The sequence below is a fragment of the Periplaneta americana genome, chromosome 9 (genome assembly GCF_040183065.1).
Source record: "Periplaneta americana isolate PAMFEO1 chromosome 9, P.americana_PAMFEO1_priV1, whole genome shotgun sequence".
NCBI lineage: Eukaryota > Metazoa > Arthropoda > Insecta > Blattodea > Blattidae > Periplaneta > Periplaneta americana.
Genome location: NC_091125.1, coordinates 117,270,104 through 117,291,612, shown reverse-complemented (window position 1 = coordinate 117,291,612; position 21,509 = coordinate 117,270,104). Strand labels below are relative to the sequence as shown.

General features: G+C 36.7%; 1 protein-coding gene across 4 annotated transcripts in view; it reads right to left on the bottom strand.

Annotated features, from left to right (window-relative positions):
• The window catches only part of LOC138706411 (kinesin-like protein CG14535), a 572,747-nt gene that overhangs the window by 30,407 nt on the left and 520,831 nt on the right, over positions 1 to 21,509 (bottom strand). For all 4 annotated transcript variants that reach the window (XM_069835685.1, XM_069835681.1, XM_069835683.1 and 1 more), the window contains exons 5-6: positions 19,307 to 19,400; positions 11,676 to 11,885 (exon numbers count right to left, since the gene is read on the bottom strand). In XM_069835685.1, coding sequence (XP_069691786.1) covers positions 11,676 to 11,885; positions 19,307 to 19,400 — 304 coding nt within the window. The remainder of the gene's footprint in view (positions 1 to 11,675; positions 11,886 to 19,306; positions 19,401 to 21,509) is intronic.

Below are 21,509 nucleotides of genomic sequence, written 5' to 3'. Positions count from 1 at the left end.
TAGGGCCAATTTTATTTTTAATATATATAAATTATTTGTTAACAGTTAATTTAGGAACATATTATAGTGGCACTTTGTATTCACATGCTGATGACAGTTGTAATTATTAACGGTTCATCCTGGACTAGTGTAGGCCTATACGAAAATGCAAATATTGGTATAAATGTTATTAAAATGTCTAGATAGCAATTTTCTTTCACTAAATGTTTCCAAGATTACTTTGGTTCCATTTTCCTTAAACGCAAGCGGTTTATAACAATTAAAATATTGTGATAAATTAAATGTAATAATTCATAATGCTGGTTGCTCAATTAATTATGATTGTAAATGTCCTATTCTGAAGGAGTCTACGCAAGTGAAGTACTTATGAATTATTATTATTATTATTATTATTATTATTATTATTATTATTGATCTGCATTTAAGTGGAATAAACATGTTTCTTCTTTATGTAACAGACTTTGCAAAACAATTGATAAATTTGTAATTCTTCGCTCTTACATTACTACAAATATTCTGTGATTAGTTTATTTAGGTTTGGTTCAATCTGTCATCCGGTATGGTATAACAGGAGGGAAGGAAAAACAAAATAATAAGAAGGTTCATGGCCTTCCGTCTACTGGAAAACGAACAATTTGTATTAACTCAGTCTAAATATCCGCTGAATTAACTGTATATCTCTTCGTTTGTGTTCGTCCTTCCCGATTTCTACTGCATCTAGCTCTACGGGCAAGCGCAGAACGTATTTCATTATTCTTTCGTTGTAGATTAAGGAGTAATTTTCCTCACTATTAATGCTTTTTATTATTTAAGTTACATATTTACATTGTTTCATACTATCTTTAGCTTCTCTCCAACCTAAATTCTGTAGGCCATAAAGAATATGACAGCAGAGGAGTCTGAATTTCATTCGTTTCACTTTCTTGGTATACCACTCTATTTATACAGTACATACATTTTATCTTTCCACGCTCACATATGTGCAGCTGAGATGTGTACTGCCGCTTTCGCTCTACATACGTGAGCGTGGATAGATAAAATGTATACACTATACTTTTACATATCCTGTGTTGCAAGAATCGATCTAGTTACACGCACTAAAATATCGTATGTCTTAAAAAAAATTAATTAAAAATTCAGAACTAAAATCTCCATAGATTTAAGCCATTACAGATGATTTTAGTTCGCAAATATCTCAATATGTGTTTCAACTGCAGTGTAATATTTTTACTGAGCAGTAGACTGCTCTTGAAATAACAGACTTTAACAACTTCTGATAGGGCAATATTGAGAGAATTCTAGATTAAAGATCTGAATTTTATCAGCGCTGTAATTGGATCACGCAAAAAATAAAGTATTTCTTTGGCTAAATTTCCGATTTTTGAAAGGCAAATAAAAGTTCAATAAGAGAGGTCGTTGGGGTTGTGGTGAAGTCTGAATCATTTAACTCTCGTTCACATGTGCGCAAAATCAACATGTGGCAGTGACGGCGCGTTCACTTCAGAAACATCCTGTTAATAAATTAGTGATTTCACTCGTAAATAAGCCATTCAAATAGCAGAGTTACACAGAGCAAACACTGGATTTTTAATTTTAGTTATTTTAAACTTACTTCGCAATTTATATAGCACTTTTCCCTTAGCAGATTTATTAGACCGCGAGCTAATGACCTGCCTTATTTATCAGCGTTCATTAAGTGGGGAAGCAGTAGTTCATCAGGCAGTCCCAATGGACCGCACTCATCCTGACGACGCTAGGCGTAACGTCGACAAATAAAGATGACAAACAGAACACGTCATCTCACACAAAGTCCTCACGTCTACAGCTGAAAGACAGAAATTGACCCACACATGTTTATAGTACACACAAACATTTGGTTTGTTGACTCTCACTACAAGCTACAATTCTGTCATGTTCACCATGTTGATTTTGCTACTACTAATTTACCACACGTTATTTTTCTAACGTGCAGTGATTCCTATGAATATTCGGACGCTTTGAAAATCAGAAAATAATTACTGTATTCAAATAACAAATAAAGATATTTCTTTCGAAAGTAACATTTTATTAATTTACACTGTTTGACATGATATTCTATGTATGCAGGGTGATTCAGGACAGCTTCAACAAACTCTGGGGATCGATAAATCTCTCAAGGGGATTAATTTTTCGTAAAACAACCCATGTTCTCCGATGTATAGTGTAGGAGCTATGCGACATCGAAAAAAATACAGGTTTTAATGACATTACAGTTAATTATGTAATGAATTATTTATTTATTTCTTCAAGCACTCTTGCGGATAGGTTACAAGTGTCCTGTCATTTTGCTGCCTCGTTTGAATGGAGCGCTCTTCGGAACACGCTTCCGTTGCTCATGGAGGAAGTACCCTTCACGATGTGAGGGAACATGTGATTCAACATAAAGTCCCAATGTATTCCAACCTAATTGTACGAGCACATCTGAACAACTTCTACGGGGACCAATGGATAGGAAGAGCCAGATCTGTTGCGTGGCCAGCGTGATCACCCGACTTCACGCCCTTAATATTTTTTTTTTATTTTGGGGCATGTGAAGTAATACACCACTCGAATTGACATCTGGAACCGACTATGCGAGTATCAGCTGCTTTTGATCAAATTAGACACAGGCCGACAACCACTGCTATGACAGTGTAATGAATATAATCAGGTTCAGGGTAAACATTTTGAACACCTGTAACTTGTCAGCAAACATATTTGAAAAATAATTCTTTTCATTATTATTAATGTCACTACAACCTGTCTTTGTTTCGATGTCGCTTAGCTCATAAACGTGGCATCGGAGAACATGCGTTGTTTTACGAAAAATGATCCTCATTGCGAAATCTATCGATTCCCAGAGCTTGTTGCAGACATCCTCAATCATCCCGTATTCTTCTGAAAATTTTAATACAAAATAAATATACATTTTTACGTGTACAAAGGAATTTTATTATTATGAAAAATGAAACATAATAAATAAAAATGGATGCTTGTTTGTAAAATGTAGCCGTTGATATTTTGTTGCAAAGCTTTCATAATTAACAACGACTTCTTTAAAACATTTAGTTATGCTTGGAACATGGATCTTAATATAGTGAGGACAAATATTAATCCACGCTTTTTGCAGTTTAAGTACAATTTTCATATCTGCTTTAGATTTGGCTGCTAACATATTTACTTTATTTTGCACTTCACCCTAAAGATTTTCAATATAGTTTAAGTCTCACCTCTTTTGGACAATTTATTGCAGAACAGCCATTTCCTCACAGCACGAGTCTTGTGTTTGGGATCATTGTCCTGACAGAACTTTAAAGGTTTCCATCATTTAAATATTTTCTGTGCTTGACACGTTTGGAGAGAATCATTAAATCCTTAATTTAAATCTAAAATCAAATCTAACAGATGAATTCTTGCTATAACTAACAGCGGCGGAATTATTTTTCCTACCTCGGAACATAAGCCTACACTGTAAGAGGTGAAGACATGTCAGGAGCAGATGAACTGGAGGATGACTGTTTTTTTTTTTTATAATTTTCAATATTTATTTTTACAAAATTTAAATTGAGAAATTGTGGAATGGAATTGGAATGGAATTTACGGGAGGGGAGTACTGTGGCCCAGCACTGTGACCTGTTACGATCTAATGCGCTAACCCTGAAACTAGGCGCATTCCCAAACCCACCGGCCGACTACACTAAGGTTCGCTGCGTACCCAGGTTTAGAGCAGACAACTCTCCTCGTCTCTAGGCCAGTCACCTTCGCGCGTCTCCAGCCGGCGATCGGGGAATGCTATGAAATGGTAACGGAATTATGTACATGCCTAATATGGAGGAAAACGGGAGAACCCCGAGAAAAATCTCAACTACCACCTTGTCCGTTACAAGTGTCACCATGAGTTTTTCAATAAAAAATCTCAGACATAACCGGGTATCGAACCCGGGTCGCCTTCGTGACAGGCTGGAGGTCTAATCACTCAGCCACCGCAGGAGGCAATTGAGGAAGTAAGTTTCCAGCACTCAAATTTGCATGGAATGTAAAACAAATTGATAGCGATAACTAACATTTGTAAGTAAGTATTCTATACAATCGGTCGCTAAGCAGGACAGAAAAATTCTGTGTTCAAACAGAGCGTGATGTCATTTCAATAACTTATTGGTAGGCCTATGTAACTCGTATCAAAGATTTCAATATAAGAATTTAATTTATTAAAATCGCTGGTGCTAGCTATATAGATATCATATTAATATCGAGATGTTTCATACTTGGATTAGGCTCTCAATCGAGCCCGGGTTCAAATTCTGGTTGGGATAAGTTACTACGCTTTTTCAACCCATTATGAGGAAATTCCGGCGCTGGACCCTGGACTCACTTCGCTGGCATTATCACCTTCATTTCACTCTGACGCTAATCATCGCAGTTGATAAAGGGTCGCAAAATAAACCAATTAAAATAATTATTATACCTCACCTGGCTATGAGGCTGTGAACTGAAGCGGATTCAACTTCTTAAGAGCGCATCATTTCAGTGGTATCTAGTCACTCTGACGTCAATTATAGCTCTAAAATGTTTGTCATTATTAGAACACTGGATTCATCGGCCAGTGCCAAACAAAAGACGGCTACAAACAATACACATACACACACAAGTGGAGCGGTGCTCCACAGTCATCTAGATGCGCTACAGAACTGTTTCATAACTTGGAATCCTGGGTAATTAGTTTGGAAAAGTAATTATTCAACAGACAAGCACCCCATCACATAACAAACGGCCAGAAGGGAGATATATAGCTACATTACAGTAATTACTAATTAATGTAATTTACAAGCATTAATTCTGCACGGACGGACGGACAGACGGTCGGAGAGAAACAAAGAGAATATTCTATTAAACAAGGGCACGTAGGCCGACTACAATAGACGGTCGAGGGAAGGGAAAATTTGTTTTGATTTCTGGAGTCATAAGAGATATATTTTTGTTAGAATTCTCACGCAAGATCGTTTGGCACAATACTATTATCTCTGCCTAGATGATATTTCAGTGGTTCATTTAGTTGTAATTGACTCATAAATCAGCATCTTAAACAGCGAGCTAATAAGCATTTGTTTTCACTCTTACTGGCAATCTAACTTCACAGACTGACGTTAAACACCTACTTTATGTAAAATGCAGAGATTTAACTTCAACTCACGTTTACACAGTCAATTAAATTTATGGAAGTTTGATATAGCACAAATTTTCAGCGCATTTTGACGCAGTGAAACCTACCTTAAAATGAAACTCGCATACCGGTACCTTAGATTTCTAGTTTCTTCCGAAGAAAGAGGAAGTTCTAAGTTCAGTTATGTTAATGTTTCGGTAACAATGAACCTTCTAAAAGTCGATAATGATTTGAGAAAAATTTTGATTATTTCAAATGTCACAGTTTACCAGGATATTGATTCTCTATTTTTATAATAAAATCTGTGAATCTTTCATAAACAACGTTAGCTTTCGTGTTCCTATGAAATAGACCTATACGCGGAGTTATAAACATTTTTACAACAACAGACATTTTATCTCTCTTTCTCTGTTCTCAAGATACAATGAAACTGTCAATTTTTGTCAGAAATAAATTTGGTCCAATTAATTTATAAACAACATTTATATTGCTGTATAAATATCTACTGAAGCATAATTATTATTATTGTTATTATTATTATTGTTATTATTATTATTATTATTATTATTATTATTATTATTATTATTATTATTATTATTCTGTGAATCTTTCATAAACAACGTTAGCTTTCGTGTTCCTATGAAATAGACCTATACGCGGAGTTATAAACATTTTTACAACAGACATTTTATCTCTCTTTCTCTGTTCTCAAGATACAATGAAACTGTCAATTTTTGTCAGAAATAAATTTGGTCCAATTAATTTATAAACAACATTTATATTGCTGTATAAATATCTACTGAAGCATAATTATTATTATTGTTATTATTATTATTATTATTATTATTATTATAATTATTATTGACGTGAATATGTTAGGAGAAAATCCACAAACTATTACAGAAAACACGGGAATTTTACTTGAAGCAAGTAAAGAGATAGGTTTGGAAGTAAATCCCGAAAAAAAAAACAAAGTATATGATTATGTCTCGTGATCAGAATATTGTACGAGATGGATCTATAAAAATTGGAAATTTGGCGTTCGAAGAGGTATAAAAATTCAAATATATTGGAGCAACAGTAACAAATATAAATGATACTCGGGAGGAAATTAAACGGAGAATAAATATGGGAATTGTCTGTTATTATTCGGTTGAGAATCTTTTGTCATTTAGCCTGCTGACAAAAAATCTTAAAGTTAGAATTTATAAAACAGTTATACTCCTATTACCGGTCGTTCTGTATGGTTGTGAAACTTGGACTCTCACTTTGAGGGAGGAGCAGATATTAAGAGTGTTTGAGAATAAGGTTCTTAGGAAAATATTTGGGACTAAGAGGGATGAAGTTACGGGAGAAAGGAGAAAGTTACACAACGCAGAACTACACGCATTGTATTCTTCACCTGACATAATTAGGAGCATTAAATTCAGACGTTTGAGATGGGCAGGGCATGTAACACGTATGGGCGAATCCAGAAATGCATATAGAGTGTTAGTTGGGAGGCCGGAGGGAATAAGTCCTTTGGAGAGGCCGAGACGTAGATGGGAGGATAATATTAAAATGGATTTGAGGGAAGTGCGATATGATGATAGGGACTGTATTAATCTTGATCAGGATAGGGACTGATGGCGGACTTATGTGAGGGCGGGAATGGGGTTCTTTAAAAGCCATAAGTAAGTTATTGCTATTATTATTGTATTATATTGTAATTTCTAACCCTTGTGTTGTCCTATTATTGGCTACTCGTCATTCGCTAGCATATTAACAGTAGGAATAACTAATAAATAAGCACATACATGCATATAATAATAATAATAATAATAATAATAATAATAATAATAATAATAATAATAATAATACTTCAACCGAATGACTAGAGCTTCGGCTTTCAACGCTAGCAACTGTGGTTTGAATGCCGCCGGGTCCAATTGTAATTTGCGGTGGACAAGGACGGTTCTTGAAGGTAGGCTTTCGAGGAGTAGGCCTACTCCATTTTTTCAATACTAATTTTATTTTCGATTAAGCTGGTACACTGTGTTCATCTTTAAATTATCTTTAAACAAACTATTTGATTGAAATTGCTTCCGTGTTCATTTGTGCGACTTGTCCCGAAAGAGTGTGGATGGGCGGAGTTCATCGGAAGAAATTAATTATTTATTAATAATGTTTACGGAAACCCATTCCTTTATATTAATATAGATTTCGTAGCTATTAATTCTGTGTAATACAGTTGTTCACTTGGAACGTTTCATAGGGTGGAAGAGAACGTGTAACATTCCTTTTCAGACAGGATTTCCGAAACTATATTTAAAATGCTTATAAATAAGAACCATTCCTAAAAAATCTAAATATCACAATTTAACACCCAACCGAGAGCATAAACGTTTGACGCAATTACAGGGATCCTGTGAATATCCTGTCATTTTTTATTGTTGAATGTAATTTTTTGATTATAACTCACAAACTATAGCTCGACCAACTACAAAAAAGACCTTCGACTTTTCCAATACTCACGTGGCCATGGAGGGGGAGACGTCATCACTATACGAACAGCTCGCTAGGCCGGGTTACACGAGTCGGACTACAACTATGGTAGACAATGACACTGCCCCTTCCTTCAAAATGCTTTTTATCAAGCTGGCCGAAACTCCCGTAGCTTCCTTGTTGATGTGACAACATCATATTTCAACTTAAATTAATTTTTTTTCTCTTTTAAGAGGTTAGGTACATCTTACAGCAGTAAAAGTTTGCAAATATTCAACATTTTTTCCTCCATTACTGTATCTTGTACAATAATGAAAATTGGTATGTGTAAAACACTGTCCTTCTACTATATAAAAATATTTTTACGATTTAAAAAAATTATTTACATTTTTTTTTTCAAAATTCAGTTCACTGTGCAGTGATGAAGCATTTCCCACATAACTCAAAACTATTCAACATTCTGTGATGAAATTTTTTGTGTATTTATGTATATTATATCTACAATATGATGCAAGATCACTTCTCTACCTTTGATAGATTGTCTGATAAAAAATAAATTCGTTAAAAAAAAGTATCAGTACTTTCTTCTAAAACAAAATAAAAAAAATATTATTTCTTAAGGAGTTTCAGTAATGAAATAAAATGGAGAGAACATGAAAAAGTTAACAAGTGTATGAATTATGAGGGAAACGCTTCATCACTGCACAGTGAACTGCCACCATTCTGAATTTGTAAAAAAAAAAAATATATATATATAAATAATTTTTTTAAATCGTTAAAAAATATTTTTTAATATAACAGAAGGACAGTGTTTTACACATACCAATTTTCATTATTGTACAAGATACAGTAATGGAGGAAAAATATGTTGAATATTTCCAAAAATTTTACTGCAGTAAGCTGTACCTAACCCCTTAAATACTTCGCAACGTTATAAATAATTTTACGCGTGTCACTTTTCAAAAGCCTGCCGCGCACATTTGGTTTCCCTTCCATTATTATAAATTACAATCTGTTTTAACTATACACAATACGTCGAAATGGAATATTAATAGTTGATTGAAAAGTGAAAGATTGGACGCGGACACGAGTGCTGTTTCGAATAGTTTAGAACGTACTCGCAGCGAGAAGTCGATCATGGAGCGCATCTACAACACAACAGATCCCCCACTATGTAACCTGCGCACGAACGAACACTGGTTTGTGGCGCAGGTTTTAATGTCAGTGGTCGGGCTATAGAAATTATAAACATACATACATATGTGTACATGATATTGCTTTTTCGTTTAGATGTATAACACTCACTCCAACAGTTTGCACAAATATTTTGAATCACTCTTTATAACTACGAAACTACAAACACAAAACATTTATTCAGAATAATAAAGTTAACAAAAAAAAAATTAAATGTAGAAACAAAAAAGTTTGAATGTGCGCACGAGCTATGACAAAAATAAGACTTCAAAGTTCCAGACAAAATTAATGACATTTCATTTCATTTTGTGTTCTGCCCAACGACAAGCAATGAAAAGACTGCATATTCCACATTAACTTTCGCCCATCAGTCAAGCATTTCGACAAATTTCGAGTCTGCAAAATTATTCTCCAAAACGTTTCATTGACACTTGCATATATCCAACTGGTGTTGTGGCAATAATAATAGTAACAAGAAAATGGCGGGCAGAAAGAGACATTGCTAGCGCACTCCTTCAATCCTTGGGCTATTCCACTGATCGGGGGTCGTTAAACGGCGAGGGGAAGAGAATCTTTCCAAGTCTTAAGTTAAGTCACACCCCCTGGCATGCACCCTCCCCGCACAACACGAAACTTTCCTAGCAAACACAAGAAAACGCTTTCCCAAGTCCCCTGTAAGGATTTTCACAATAAGAAATCCAATACTCTAAAAATTACCCTCCTTCAAGCCCTCTATAATGTCCTCCCTTAAAAACAGAAACACCCATTCCAACCCCCAGTATAAATCCTGGAACCATCTTCGAAGAGAGGAAAAATCCTGCACTTCGATAGGAATAAACGTAAAGGGTGACGAGCTAGCACCAGATGGTGACGAGGGAGGGCGAACGACGTGGCAATGTAACTGCAGAGCTCGCCCCCTTTTGCATCATGCTCCTCTAGTATACTTCGGTTACGCCTAGACTGTGAAATTTTGGTTGAGACCTATTCTTTTCCTGAGCTCTTTCGTATCTACATTGCATATCTTACCTACATGTTTTTATCAACATTTACTTTTTTTAACCATTAACTTACCCATTACGTTATCTCATAACAATCAGATCAAATATAAGTTGTTGAGTAAAAGATCTAGGTATAACTATTAATAAAATTATAATTTGACTTTTCATAGTCACACATTCAATGCAACAAATAATGCTACAATTGTGAGATCTATTATTAGGAAATAAAAAAAAATACAAATCATTTCGATTTTGACACGGCAATTAATGCCGTTTACGCGTTAGATTGGAATAAGATGCCCCAGTAATTTGGTCTCCCACTTGTGATCACACAGCATGTTTGTAGTCATATGTATACATATCTTATAATTTATTTTATACTCTGTGTTTCTAGTTCTTGACGTACATCCATATTCTTGATTTTATCCATAATCGAGCATCCTTTCACATATCGTAAATAGCCTATATCATCTCCGAAGCCTGTATCCTACTCCTTTCATTTGTTCTCATTACCCAGGTTTTACTCCCATTAAGGAAGATTCGTACCTACTGCTAAAGGTTTGCACCATTTTAGTTTTGTTTCTTGTCTCACCTTTCTTCCTCATGTTCTTTTGATCCGCATATGCCTTGAAATTTTTATAGCTTTATATAGATGTCTTCATCTTTTCCATAACTAATATCACAGCCTTGTTCAATAGGTGTATTCTATAAGACAATTTTAGATCTTACTAGAAATTTCATTTTGAATACTATGACTTTGGTTTTGTTAATAGATATTAGGGTGCTTCAAAAAATAAGGTAACAAGAGCGCTCACGGACAAACTTTATTTCACAGGTATATATACTGATACACAATAGTAGGTCATTGGTAAGCATTACTTTTAAAAATAGTCACTATGTTTGTTCAAACACTTCTTCCAACGGTAAATCAAGGCATCGATGCCGGTATAGAAGAAATCTGCGTCAAGTCCCTGAAACCACGTCATGACGTCTTGCTGAACGGCCGTATCGATGTTGAATCGCTTACCACCCAGGTGCTTCTTCAATGGTCCGAAGAGAATGAAATCACTGGGCTAGGGAGGGACTGTAGGGAGGATGATCCAGTACCTCACACCGAAAACGTCGTTTCGCACAGTACACCTCAACAAGTTGACGGTGAATTTCTGCTGGTGAGGTCCTCTTCAGGACACAAAAACCGGATCACACTAAGCACATCCACGTTTCACCATATTTTCGTGCACACAGCCGTCTTATAACTGATTTTTGCGAGGGTATGACAATATAAGCGCCATCTAATGGCTGCGTGACAAAGCTGTGGTCTGCTGCTGCGGCCCTGGCGAAAAATTTGAGCAAGAAGGGAATATGTCACCTGCGAGAGCTTTTTTTAATCACCCTCATATTTTGCAATTATATTTTTCGGAGGCTAACCGAAATTTGTATACCTACTCGATTCTTAAGGTCATCTTCACTTTCGGCTAGCATGACAATGTCATCTCAAAATAATATAGTAGATATTTAATCTAAAATCTCTATTAATTAAAATTCTTTCCTTCCCTATGAGATTTTTCCAATCTATTAAGATTAAGTCAATATACAATGAACTTAACTGACATAATATGGATTAAATAAAGAGCAGTCAGTTCACGGTGAGAAATTCATAACGACAGAAAGTAGCAGTTAATGCTGGAAGTCGGTGAATAGTGTCACAATACACTTGCAATTTTACAGTTATATGTTTTCTGTTTTTAAATAGAGAAAACAGTTACATTATAACACAGGCTAAAGATATTGCTATGACATGTGTGGAACTCGTGACTCACCGTTGGCGTGGCCCGCCAGCAGGTCTTTGAGCTGCTGCGCCGCCCCACCACCCGTCTGCTGCACCTCCACCGCCGACACCCGCACGGAGAATCGAGCCCCAGTCTTCTGCTTCTGCTCGTTGATTCCACGAAACAGCCACGAGATGGCGCAGGGGATCACGCCCAGCGAGCCAGCGGCGTCGGGGCTGCCCACCATCGTGTACGTCTTGCCTACAGCAGAAAAAGTGATTCAGCGTCAAGTTTCGGCCACTTTATTTCTCGTCATATAATAGTTGAAACAAGTACCTCTTACCCAACTTGGTAGTAGTAGTAGTAGTAGTAGTAGTAGTAGTAGTAGTAGTAGTAGTAGTAGTAGTAGTAGTAGTAGTAGTAGTAGTAGTTTGCCTGGCAGACTTCAATAAAATAAATCAGATATCAGCTAATTGGCGATCAGGGACTGATTTAATTTGCGTTTCTGTAATCGGACCTTAAGGCCATAAGGCCTTCTCTTCTACATTCCGTTTCTGGAATCTGTGGAGTCTATGACTAGCAAAAAGGCGGAGCCTATCAGTGCAGGTGTGTATTGCGGGCTGCATCGGATAAGGCCGCTAAGGGGTAAGATGCGCGTGACAGAAGGTAGGGTGGCATTTCAGACGCTTGTCTTCAAGCAAAGCTTTCCCCCAAAGCGGTCATTGGACTGGCCCCCTCCACTCACACCTTGCGCAAAGGACTTCTTTCGGTTCCTATACTCCACAGATTCCAGAAACAGAATATAGACCACCAGGTTTCAATAATATTCTCCTGAGTCCTGAGAATGCATTATACTAGACCATACTACATATATGATTATGATATTAAGATGTATGTGCAGAGGCCCGAAGTATAGCATAATATACCTGAATTTGTGCCCCCTAACTGTAACCTGCAGAATTTCAGTATTTTTCCTCATTTTAGTGCCTTTTTTTTCCTTTTGAAGTGTAGAATATACTGAACTTTAAAAATAAAACAACAAAATCTCAGGACTCAGGAGGCAAACACATGAAATACACAAACAGAATACAAAACAACGCAAAAGTATATACCTTAGAGATTACATAAAATAAAGTATAAAATTACATATAATCAAGATCAAGATCAAGATCAGATAGTCCACACCTGTGGAGTAACGGTCAGCGCGTCTGGCCGCGAAACCAGGTGGCCCGGGTTCGATTCCCGGTCGGGGCAGATTACCTGGTTGAGGTTTTTCCGGGGTTTTCCCTCAACCCAATATGAGCAAATGCTGGGTAACTTTCGGTGTTGGACCCTGGACTCATTTCACCGGCATTATCACCTTCATCACATTCAGACGCTAAATAACCTTAGATGTTGATAAAGCGTCGTAAAATAACCTACTAAAAAAAGATCAGATAATGAAAACAAAAAATAAAAAATAAAAATTGATGGAAACGAAATAACTTGAAACAGAATATACAGTTATATACTAATACGAGAATATAAGCGGGTTACAAGACATAAAAATATGAATAACGAAAACGCACTATATATCATACAGATATAAACGATTAAGTAAAATACAGAGTGGAAGTGAAATAGCCTTGCAGATTTTCAGAGCGAGTAGCTCATGTTGTATTTAACAAAAACTATATCATCATATTGGTGGAAAGTTCACAGTTTTTTTGAGAAAAAAATGTTTTTCCCAAATGTGTAACACCTTTTATTTTTATGCGTAACTATTGCGACTAGGATCGTGATTTTTGTCCATATCTAATAAAGAATAATTCTGTGGTGTTTGGGTAAAGGGGACTAAGTCATTTTTTTGTGCAGATGAACACACAAGTTAAATTATACAAGTGAGAGTGCAAAAATCAAAAGAATACTAGCAGTTTATGTGTTTTATTTGTGTAGAAAATTATTTGCAATAGGGGTTACAAGTTGAATTTTCATTCATTTCCAAACTCAGTTTTATGACATCTCCCTAAACCCGAACGACATAGAATTTATCCCTCTAGCGTATCTCAATAACGTGTACGGTTTTCGTGCAAATTTCATTTTAAAAACCTGTAATTTTAAGCCACTGCACGATGTGAACAAGTTACAACGTCGCTCACCTATCGATACACACTGAGTTCGTTGACTTCTTACATCTGTATCACGAGTAGAGTGTGTTAGCGGCGATGTTGTCGGACTGTTGAACTTCAAACTTAATTGTCTAATTAACTGTGCATTTAATCACAAAACGTAATATAGATTTTCTCTTCATTGCAGAGTACCCTATCGTCCCTTTCAATCTGCAAGGTTATTTCACTTCCACTCTGTATAGAGAGAGAGAGGGAGGGGGAAGGGAGGAGCGGGGAAAGGGAGAGAGAGGGGGGAGAGAGGGGGGAGAGAGAGTGAGAGAGTACTTGATCATGTGAAGCAGAATATTTAGAAACTTCCGCAAGATTCTAGATCTGTTCAATAAAAATATTTCTAAGTAAAGTTAACTTAAGGGCTTTTAGACTCCGACTAATTCTGAATTCCTGAGACAGGGAATTCCAGGAACTGGCTGCGTGTAGAGTAGAGAGATGTTTGATGGTATGGTACTGATAGTACAAGGTTACGCTGTGAACGTGTATCCGATTGTGGTGGGATGCTGAAAGTGTGAAGCGAGGAACTAGGCAAATAGGTGTGGAATTATTTGGAATCTGATATAGCAAACAGAATGAATGGACTGAACGTCCCTCTCGTAAACGAAGTCAAGATACTCGTAATTACAAGATTCAATCCCACAGATGTAATTCTATAAATAGCGTTCAGGAACCTCAAAACGTGTTCTCCAGAAACTAGTCATATAAGACAGTTCAATGAAAGTCTTGAATATCGACTTAGAAGAATTTTAGTTAAATAGTATTTGGGTTAAGCTTATCATCACTTAAGATTCTTATTACGTAAACAGTCACAGCATGTTCTCAATAGATTCAAATGTATATTTTCGTTGACGCCTAATTATGAAATAATATTTTCTGGATAAATTATTTGATTTAATTCTTGTTATTGTAAGGTTTGTGGGTTACATTTCGGCAATATTTACTAACTAAAGAAGCGAATTAACATATGTCATTATTGCTCTAAAGTAACCAACACCATAGCCTTCGGAAGTGTATGTGCAATTAATTATATCGGGGGAAAATACTCAATTTTTATTATTTTGGTTCATTGTAGAATACTAATTTTTACCTCATTTGTACTCTACTTGTGGTCCAAAGAAATACAACTCGTCTTCTAGGAAAATATTCGTCTTTAATTCACTGACTTATAGTACACTGGCATTCAAAGATATCTGACCTACGATTTTATGATCGTGTACAGGCTGGTTCACAATAAACCGGAAAAGGAAACGACAACGAGAATAAGAACGAGAACGAAAATATTGTTAAAATAAATGTATTTTCGTTCTCGTTCTCGTCGTAGTTTCCTTTCCCGGTTTATTGTGAACCAGCCTTCAGCGAATTTTCTAACCACGGGATAATTCAGAACCAAAGATATAAAAAATTGACAAACTTTGAAAGAGTTCCGCTGGTTCTCAATAGATGGCACATTTATTGGGGCGGTTAAAAATTGTCAGGGAACATTATTATCTACATCAAGCATAAATTCTCATAACTGACAATGTTAGGGGTTTCCAGCTAAACCAGTATTGTTTTACAATCAGTAGAGTGGTATGAAAATTTGAATTCTATAATGCCGGTATAATTATGTACGATTGGCAACACTGACTATTATCTTTGCCATCTATTCATAGAAGTAATAACTAAAGAAACCACGCTTACACCAACAAATTATTGATCACTATCGATTAGCAGGGACAGATATCTTTGAACGCCAGTGTACCTACCATTTTTGTCCAGAGAAAATACTAGTCTTTAACTCAAAAAAAGACCTAAGGATTATCTCCGAATGTACATTTCAACCCATACGTTGAAGGTCGCACGGTGAAGTTAAACGAAATTTAACGGTTTGGTATAGAGACATAGTAGATGCGTATCAAGCTGCATCGTTGGAACAGTGGTACTCGGAGGAAGCCTGTCTAACGTTGCATTGTCAACCACGGATCTATCGGGGATCACTGAGAGACGAGTAGGCTGTCGGCGGGCTGGATTACCGCTGCGAGGTGATTGGCTAGCTTTGAATTCACGATCGGCCCCTCGGGTCCAGTGCTGATCGGATCAGCTAATGATGTTTTTATGAGTGTAGAATCCGGAATGAGGGTGGTAGCAGGGTGATGAGGGAGGAAGCAGTGGCGTGGTCGCTGTGCTCACCACCACCACCACAGCCATAATCATCACAATCACCTCTATTGGGTCAACATTACAAACTATCGAAAAGTATTGGGAATAAATTTGAATAAGGAACAAAAAAAAGTTTCCTTCCCAGGCAGGATTCGAACTACAAAAGTCTTAGTTACCAGTCTATCGTGCTCTGAAGTGAACAAGGTTATGAAATCAGCTACAAGGGTCGGTCCGGTTTTTTTGCCACTACTGTAAAAGGTTCAATGTGAACATCTTTTTCTCCTCATGTTAGACTCTCGTATATCCAACATCTTTAAACTAGTTATGACACCACGACTATATAAGAATTTATATGATCCACGACTTCATAGATATATAATAAAATAAACACCTAATTTTCATAAGAAATTTAGAGTTTATAGGCCTATTGTATTATCGTTAATGAAACTCCTTGGTTTACTTTTTGTCTTTTAAAATCGCGTATAACATATTTAAATCTTTCCCAGCAATAACAATTTGATAAAAGGAGCTTTACATTAGAGTAAAAATAATATGTGAAAGAGTGTAGGTAATTTTTCTTTCTAAAATTATTAAATAAAAATTCATTATTAATTTTTTTATTTTAATTTCAGCATAAAAATTCGAATAGTAGGACTCTGTGAATTTCGCCAACATTTCACATCACACAGCGCAACGCATGGTAAGCATAGGCTATACCGTTTCAATATTCTCTTTCACCGTCCTCATTATTAGTAGTTCTACTCTTACCTCGAAATTATTATTTAAAGTTAGCACTACTCGGTTCTAATGAAGCAATTTTCATTTTATAGGGCTGAAAGTGTTAGAACAAAATTATTTCACGACTTCTCTCCTGTATATCTACCAATATACAACTGTGGATTCTATACATAGTGTGTTTATGTACAAGTGGAGTGTAATTCTTTACTACAAACGGCAGCTTGGCAGCCACTCAGATAGAACTCTCTCCCTTAATGCCGATGGTTTTGGAGAGGGAGTTATCAGATGACCCCTAATGTAAGACAAAATTAGACCTGTCCACAACACGCCACTGATTACATGTGCCCTGCCTACAGTCACAGCTAATACCTCAATCACAGGATTAACAGAAGCGCGGGATGACGGACATGCAGATTACAAATTAATGTGAACACGGTTCAGTGGCGGGACTTCCGGAAGTCAGAGTGAGCCGCACTGAAGTAAAGGCGAAGCGGAATACTTTACTTCACACCAAAATCGAACTCCCACTCTCCAGGTTATTATACCAGGAAAGAAAATACTATAAATGTACACAAACAGAATATCTAGATAACTTTAGGTAGGCTTCGAAGTACATACAACAAGTATTAGAATAACTAACAACATTAAAACACAATGGAATACAGAATGCATATTACTAGGCTATACTTAGTTTCATAGGGTGCTATTCATAGACATTTCGCTAGCCCGCGCTACGAGCGTGCTAAATTAACCCCGGCTATTGACTGGTTAAATGTACAGGATTCATATCATATCATATCATATCATATCATATCATATCATATCATATCATATCATATCATATCATATATATCATATCATATCATATCATATCATATCATATCATATCATATCATATCATATCTCATATCATATCATATATCATATCATATCATATCATATCATATCATATCATATCATATCATATCATATCATATCATATCATATCATATCATATCATATCATATCGCTAACACTGCTTTGTGAATACGAAAAACGTTAGTTCGCTGATCATCCACCGGAAGCCCGCGCTAAGAATGTCTATGAATACAGGCCATAATGTCTGAACCTACCGACCGCTTATATACCGGCTAGACATGGCCCCACGGCACTTCAATTCCTGAAGAAGATGACAGAGCTAGTCATGGAAAGCTTGGAAGCAACAATCCAATTCACTTGACTGAAAACCCGAGGAGAGTTGTTCTATATACAACGCCGGGAAAGCGTCAAGCCTATAAAAATCGTTATTGCACTTCGCATGCTAGAATAACAAATACTATGTATTGTATCTAACATTAAAGACATAAGAGCAGCAGGAGTTAAAAAGAAAATACAATTGTCATTTAATACGAACTCCTGGAAAAAGAACTAAGGAAGAGACTAGTGAAGTGCTTTGTGTGGATTGTGGCATTACATGGAGCAGAAACATGGGCATGACGACGAAGCGAGGCGACTAGAAGCATTTGAAATGTGGATATGGAGAAGAATGGAGGGTGTGAAATGGACATACAGACAGAATAAGAAACAACGCTGTGTTAGAAAGAGTGGGTGAAGAAAGAATGATGCTGAATCAGGAAGAGGAAAAGGAATTGGCTGGGTCACTAGTTGAGAAGAAACTCCCTTTTGAAAGATACACTGGAAGGAATGGTGAACGGGAGAAGAGTTCGGGGCAGAAGAAAATATCAGATGATAGACGATATTAAGATATATGGATCATATGCGGAGACTAAGGGAAGACTGAAGAATGCTGGGTTTGCAGTGAAAGACCTGTCCATGGGCAGAACACTATGAATGAAATGAAACTCCTTAGCAAGTTCTTCCCATCTGAGCCTCTCTCGCTGCATTCTGCTTCAAGGTTAACAGTAGAAAATGGAAAATCCAGTAGCTTATTCTTACAACCAATAACCGTACTGAATTCTTTCAAGTTCCCATGGAAACAGAAGTAGTCGCCGGCTCTTCTGTATCAATATGGCATACTTCGCTACGTAAGGTGATGTGGACGGAATGGCAATACAGTTCTAACCATAGTAGTCAAGAACGACAGTATAGATTTATAGAAAGTAACATATCGTATCTTAAACTGCTCTCTTCTTTGAATGTCGGATGGAAGTACTACAGTTCCGCAAGTAACACGGTACAGATATCTGTCTTCAAGTGAACTGCAGTGAAACCTGAAATGTCACGAAAATGATACTATCCTATAAGTCTTGAAGAAGATTTAAAATTAGAACATCCCCCGTCTCCTGACATACGCCACCCGGGTGTTTCTTGCGTGGGGAGATTTCATGCCGAAATTCACTCGCTCTGCACAGACGAGGTGAGGGAAAATTCTTAACTTGTGAAAAAGAGAAGTGAAAGTCGGCAGTAAGTCTGGAGCAGCTTCAAAGGCAAATTCCTTTAATTGAAGGCCAATTAAGAAGAGTCAACACACAAAATTACTTATTACACTTCTGCTGCTTCTCCGTCAACAGTTATAGAATATCCATAAACCAATTAACCCACTCCACTCCCGTACAACCCCAACTCTTCTTTTTTCTCTGCTGAAAATTGAAACCGACAACTTGCAAGTTGGAGCTTGGAGTAAGAATGGACTATGAGCGGACTTACCGAGTCGCGCGTGTCCGAAGCAGAAGAGGCAGCCGTCCGTGCCGTTGATCACTGCGTGGATAACATCGGTCAGCGCGCTGGAGCACACCTCCGTCTGCAACAACACGCACCTCCTTTAAAATAAAATACTTTTTATCTTGTCATGACATTATCTAATAACTATAATTCAAGATTAGCATGGTATTCAATGTGATTCGAGATTTTGTAGTTCTTGCATAGTGTCGCAGATGCAGAAACTTGGGGATCAAAGATGTGTTGACGAAAAATCATCATTTCACTGAGCCACAAGGGCCGACAGCTATAAAATATTTTATTTCAACAAATTTGGGCGTCGTTTCGGGCTAAGTAGGTACTGGATACATTACGCACTACAAGAGAAGAGTCCACACCTGTGGAGTAACGGTAAGCGCGTCTGGCCGCGAAACCAGGTGGCCCGGGTTCGAATCCCAGTCGGGGCAAGTTACCTGGTTGAGGTTTTTCCCGGGATTTTCCCTCAACCCAATACGAGCAAATGCTGGGTAACTTTCGGTGCTGGACCCCGGACTCATTTCACCGACATTATCACCTACATTACATTCAGACGCTAAATAACCTAGATGTTGATACAGCGTCGTAAAATAACTCAATAAAATAAAAAAATACAAGGGAAGAATGGGTAGAACGGAGAAAAATTCTCTCTGGCACCGGAATTGGAACCCGGGTTATCAGCTCTACGTGCTGACGCTTTATCCACTAAGCCACACTGGATTCAAATTCCGATGCCGGATTGAATTCTTCTCAGTTTAAGTTCTACCTTTCTGTATCCCTTTGCTGGCCTACGAGTGACTAAGTGGCCGAGGTCCGAGGTAACATGGCGCCGTCTTGAATCACGAAGTGGTTACTTACACTTATCATATTACTCGCAATGAGTGCACCTCTGTACATAGTGTTGGACATCGTGCACCTGTCATATTCTGTGACACAGTACATGAGGGTAGGCCACCAAAGGGGAATAGAGAGGTAAAACTTAAACTGAGAAGGATTCAATCCGGCATCGAAATTGAACTTGGTGTGGCTTAGTGGATAAAGTGTCATCACGTAGAGCTGAAAACCCGGGTTCGAATCCTGGTGCCGGAGAGATTTTTTCTCAATTCTACCCATTCTTCACCATATGGTAATGCAGAATTCCTGCATGGAAATATCATATGTACTTTCGTACATTATAGTAATATTACCAGGGAAGGCAAGCATATCGCAATCAATGGTTTGGATTCGTTATCAAGAGCTGTTCAATTCTTGAAGTACTAGTGAAATAATAAAAAATAGATGAATCGTGAATTGCAGAACCCCATATGGCCATTTCAGTAATTTTTTCAGGACGTTCAAAAAACTGATTATCTCCAAAAATGTTTGCTATTTTGAAGTGAATATTTTTTATTAAAACATAGTAAGTTCTAGTGTTTGAATACATGGATATTATTTTTTTTTCTTATTATACAATAATACCTGAAACAATATTCCAATATTAGTGTAAGTGACTTCAATGTTACAGTTGAATATCTGAAATGCAAAAGAGTCAGGAATAGCAACATATGCAGCTCAGTTGTGGGATAAGTGCAGAAAAGCTGTCCTTCACTAGAAGCCATGAATTTTTATGTTGTTATTATTCTCGGAAAAATTGACTCATATAATAAATATGAGCATAATTCAATTCAGTAGGAGAAATCTCTGAACACGACGGACGGACAGACAGACAGACAGACAGATGGTATAACCGAAGCCACATTTTAATTATAAGTAGAGATCCTGTTTTATGGTGAAGAAATATCTTAAATGTCGGTATAAAACTTGGTTAATTTTTTTGGTGCTATTTTGCACAAAAACATAAATTCGGTGTAATTTCGCATTTAAAATGACTTTTTGACTCTCATCATGCAAAATACATTATTGAATATAACTACAAAGATTAGAGATTTTTTTATCACTGAAATCTTACGAAACTTTGTACATTTTAACAACAGTTGCAGTTCTCTACCAATACTTACCTATTGCGGAGAGAAATTAGTGTAACAGTCTCGTATAGTTTGAATGAATAATATAAACTAATAGGCTTAAAAAATCATCAGAGTATTTCTACGGTTATTTAAAAATAAAGACACTTGAACTACGGTTTGAATATTAGAGATTCAGAATTCTCATTGAAATAGGGTTTGAATATTAAATT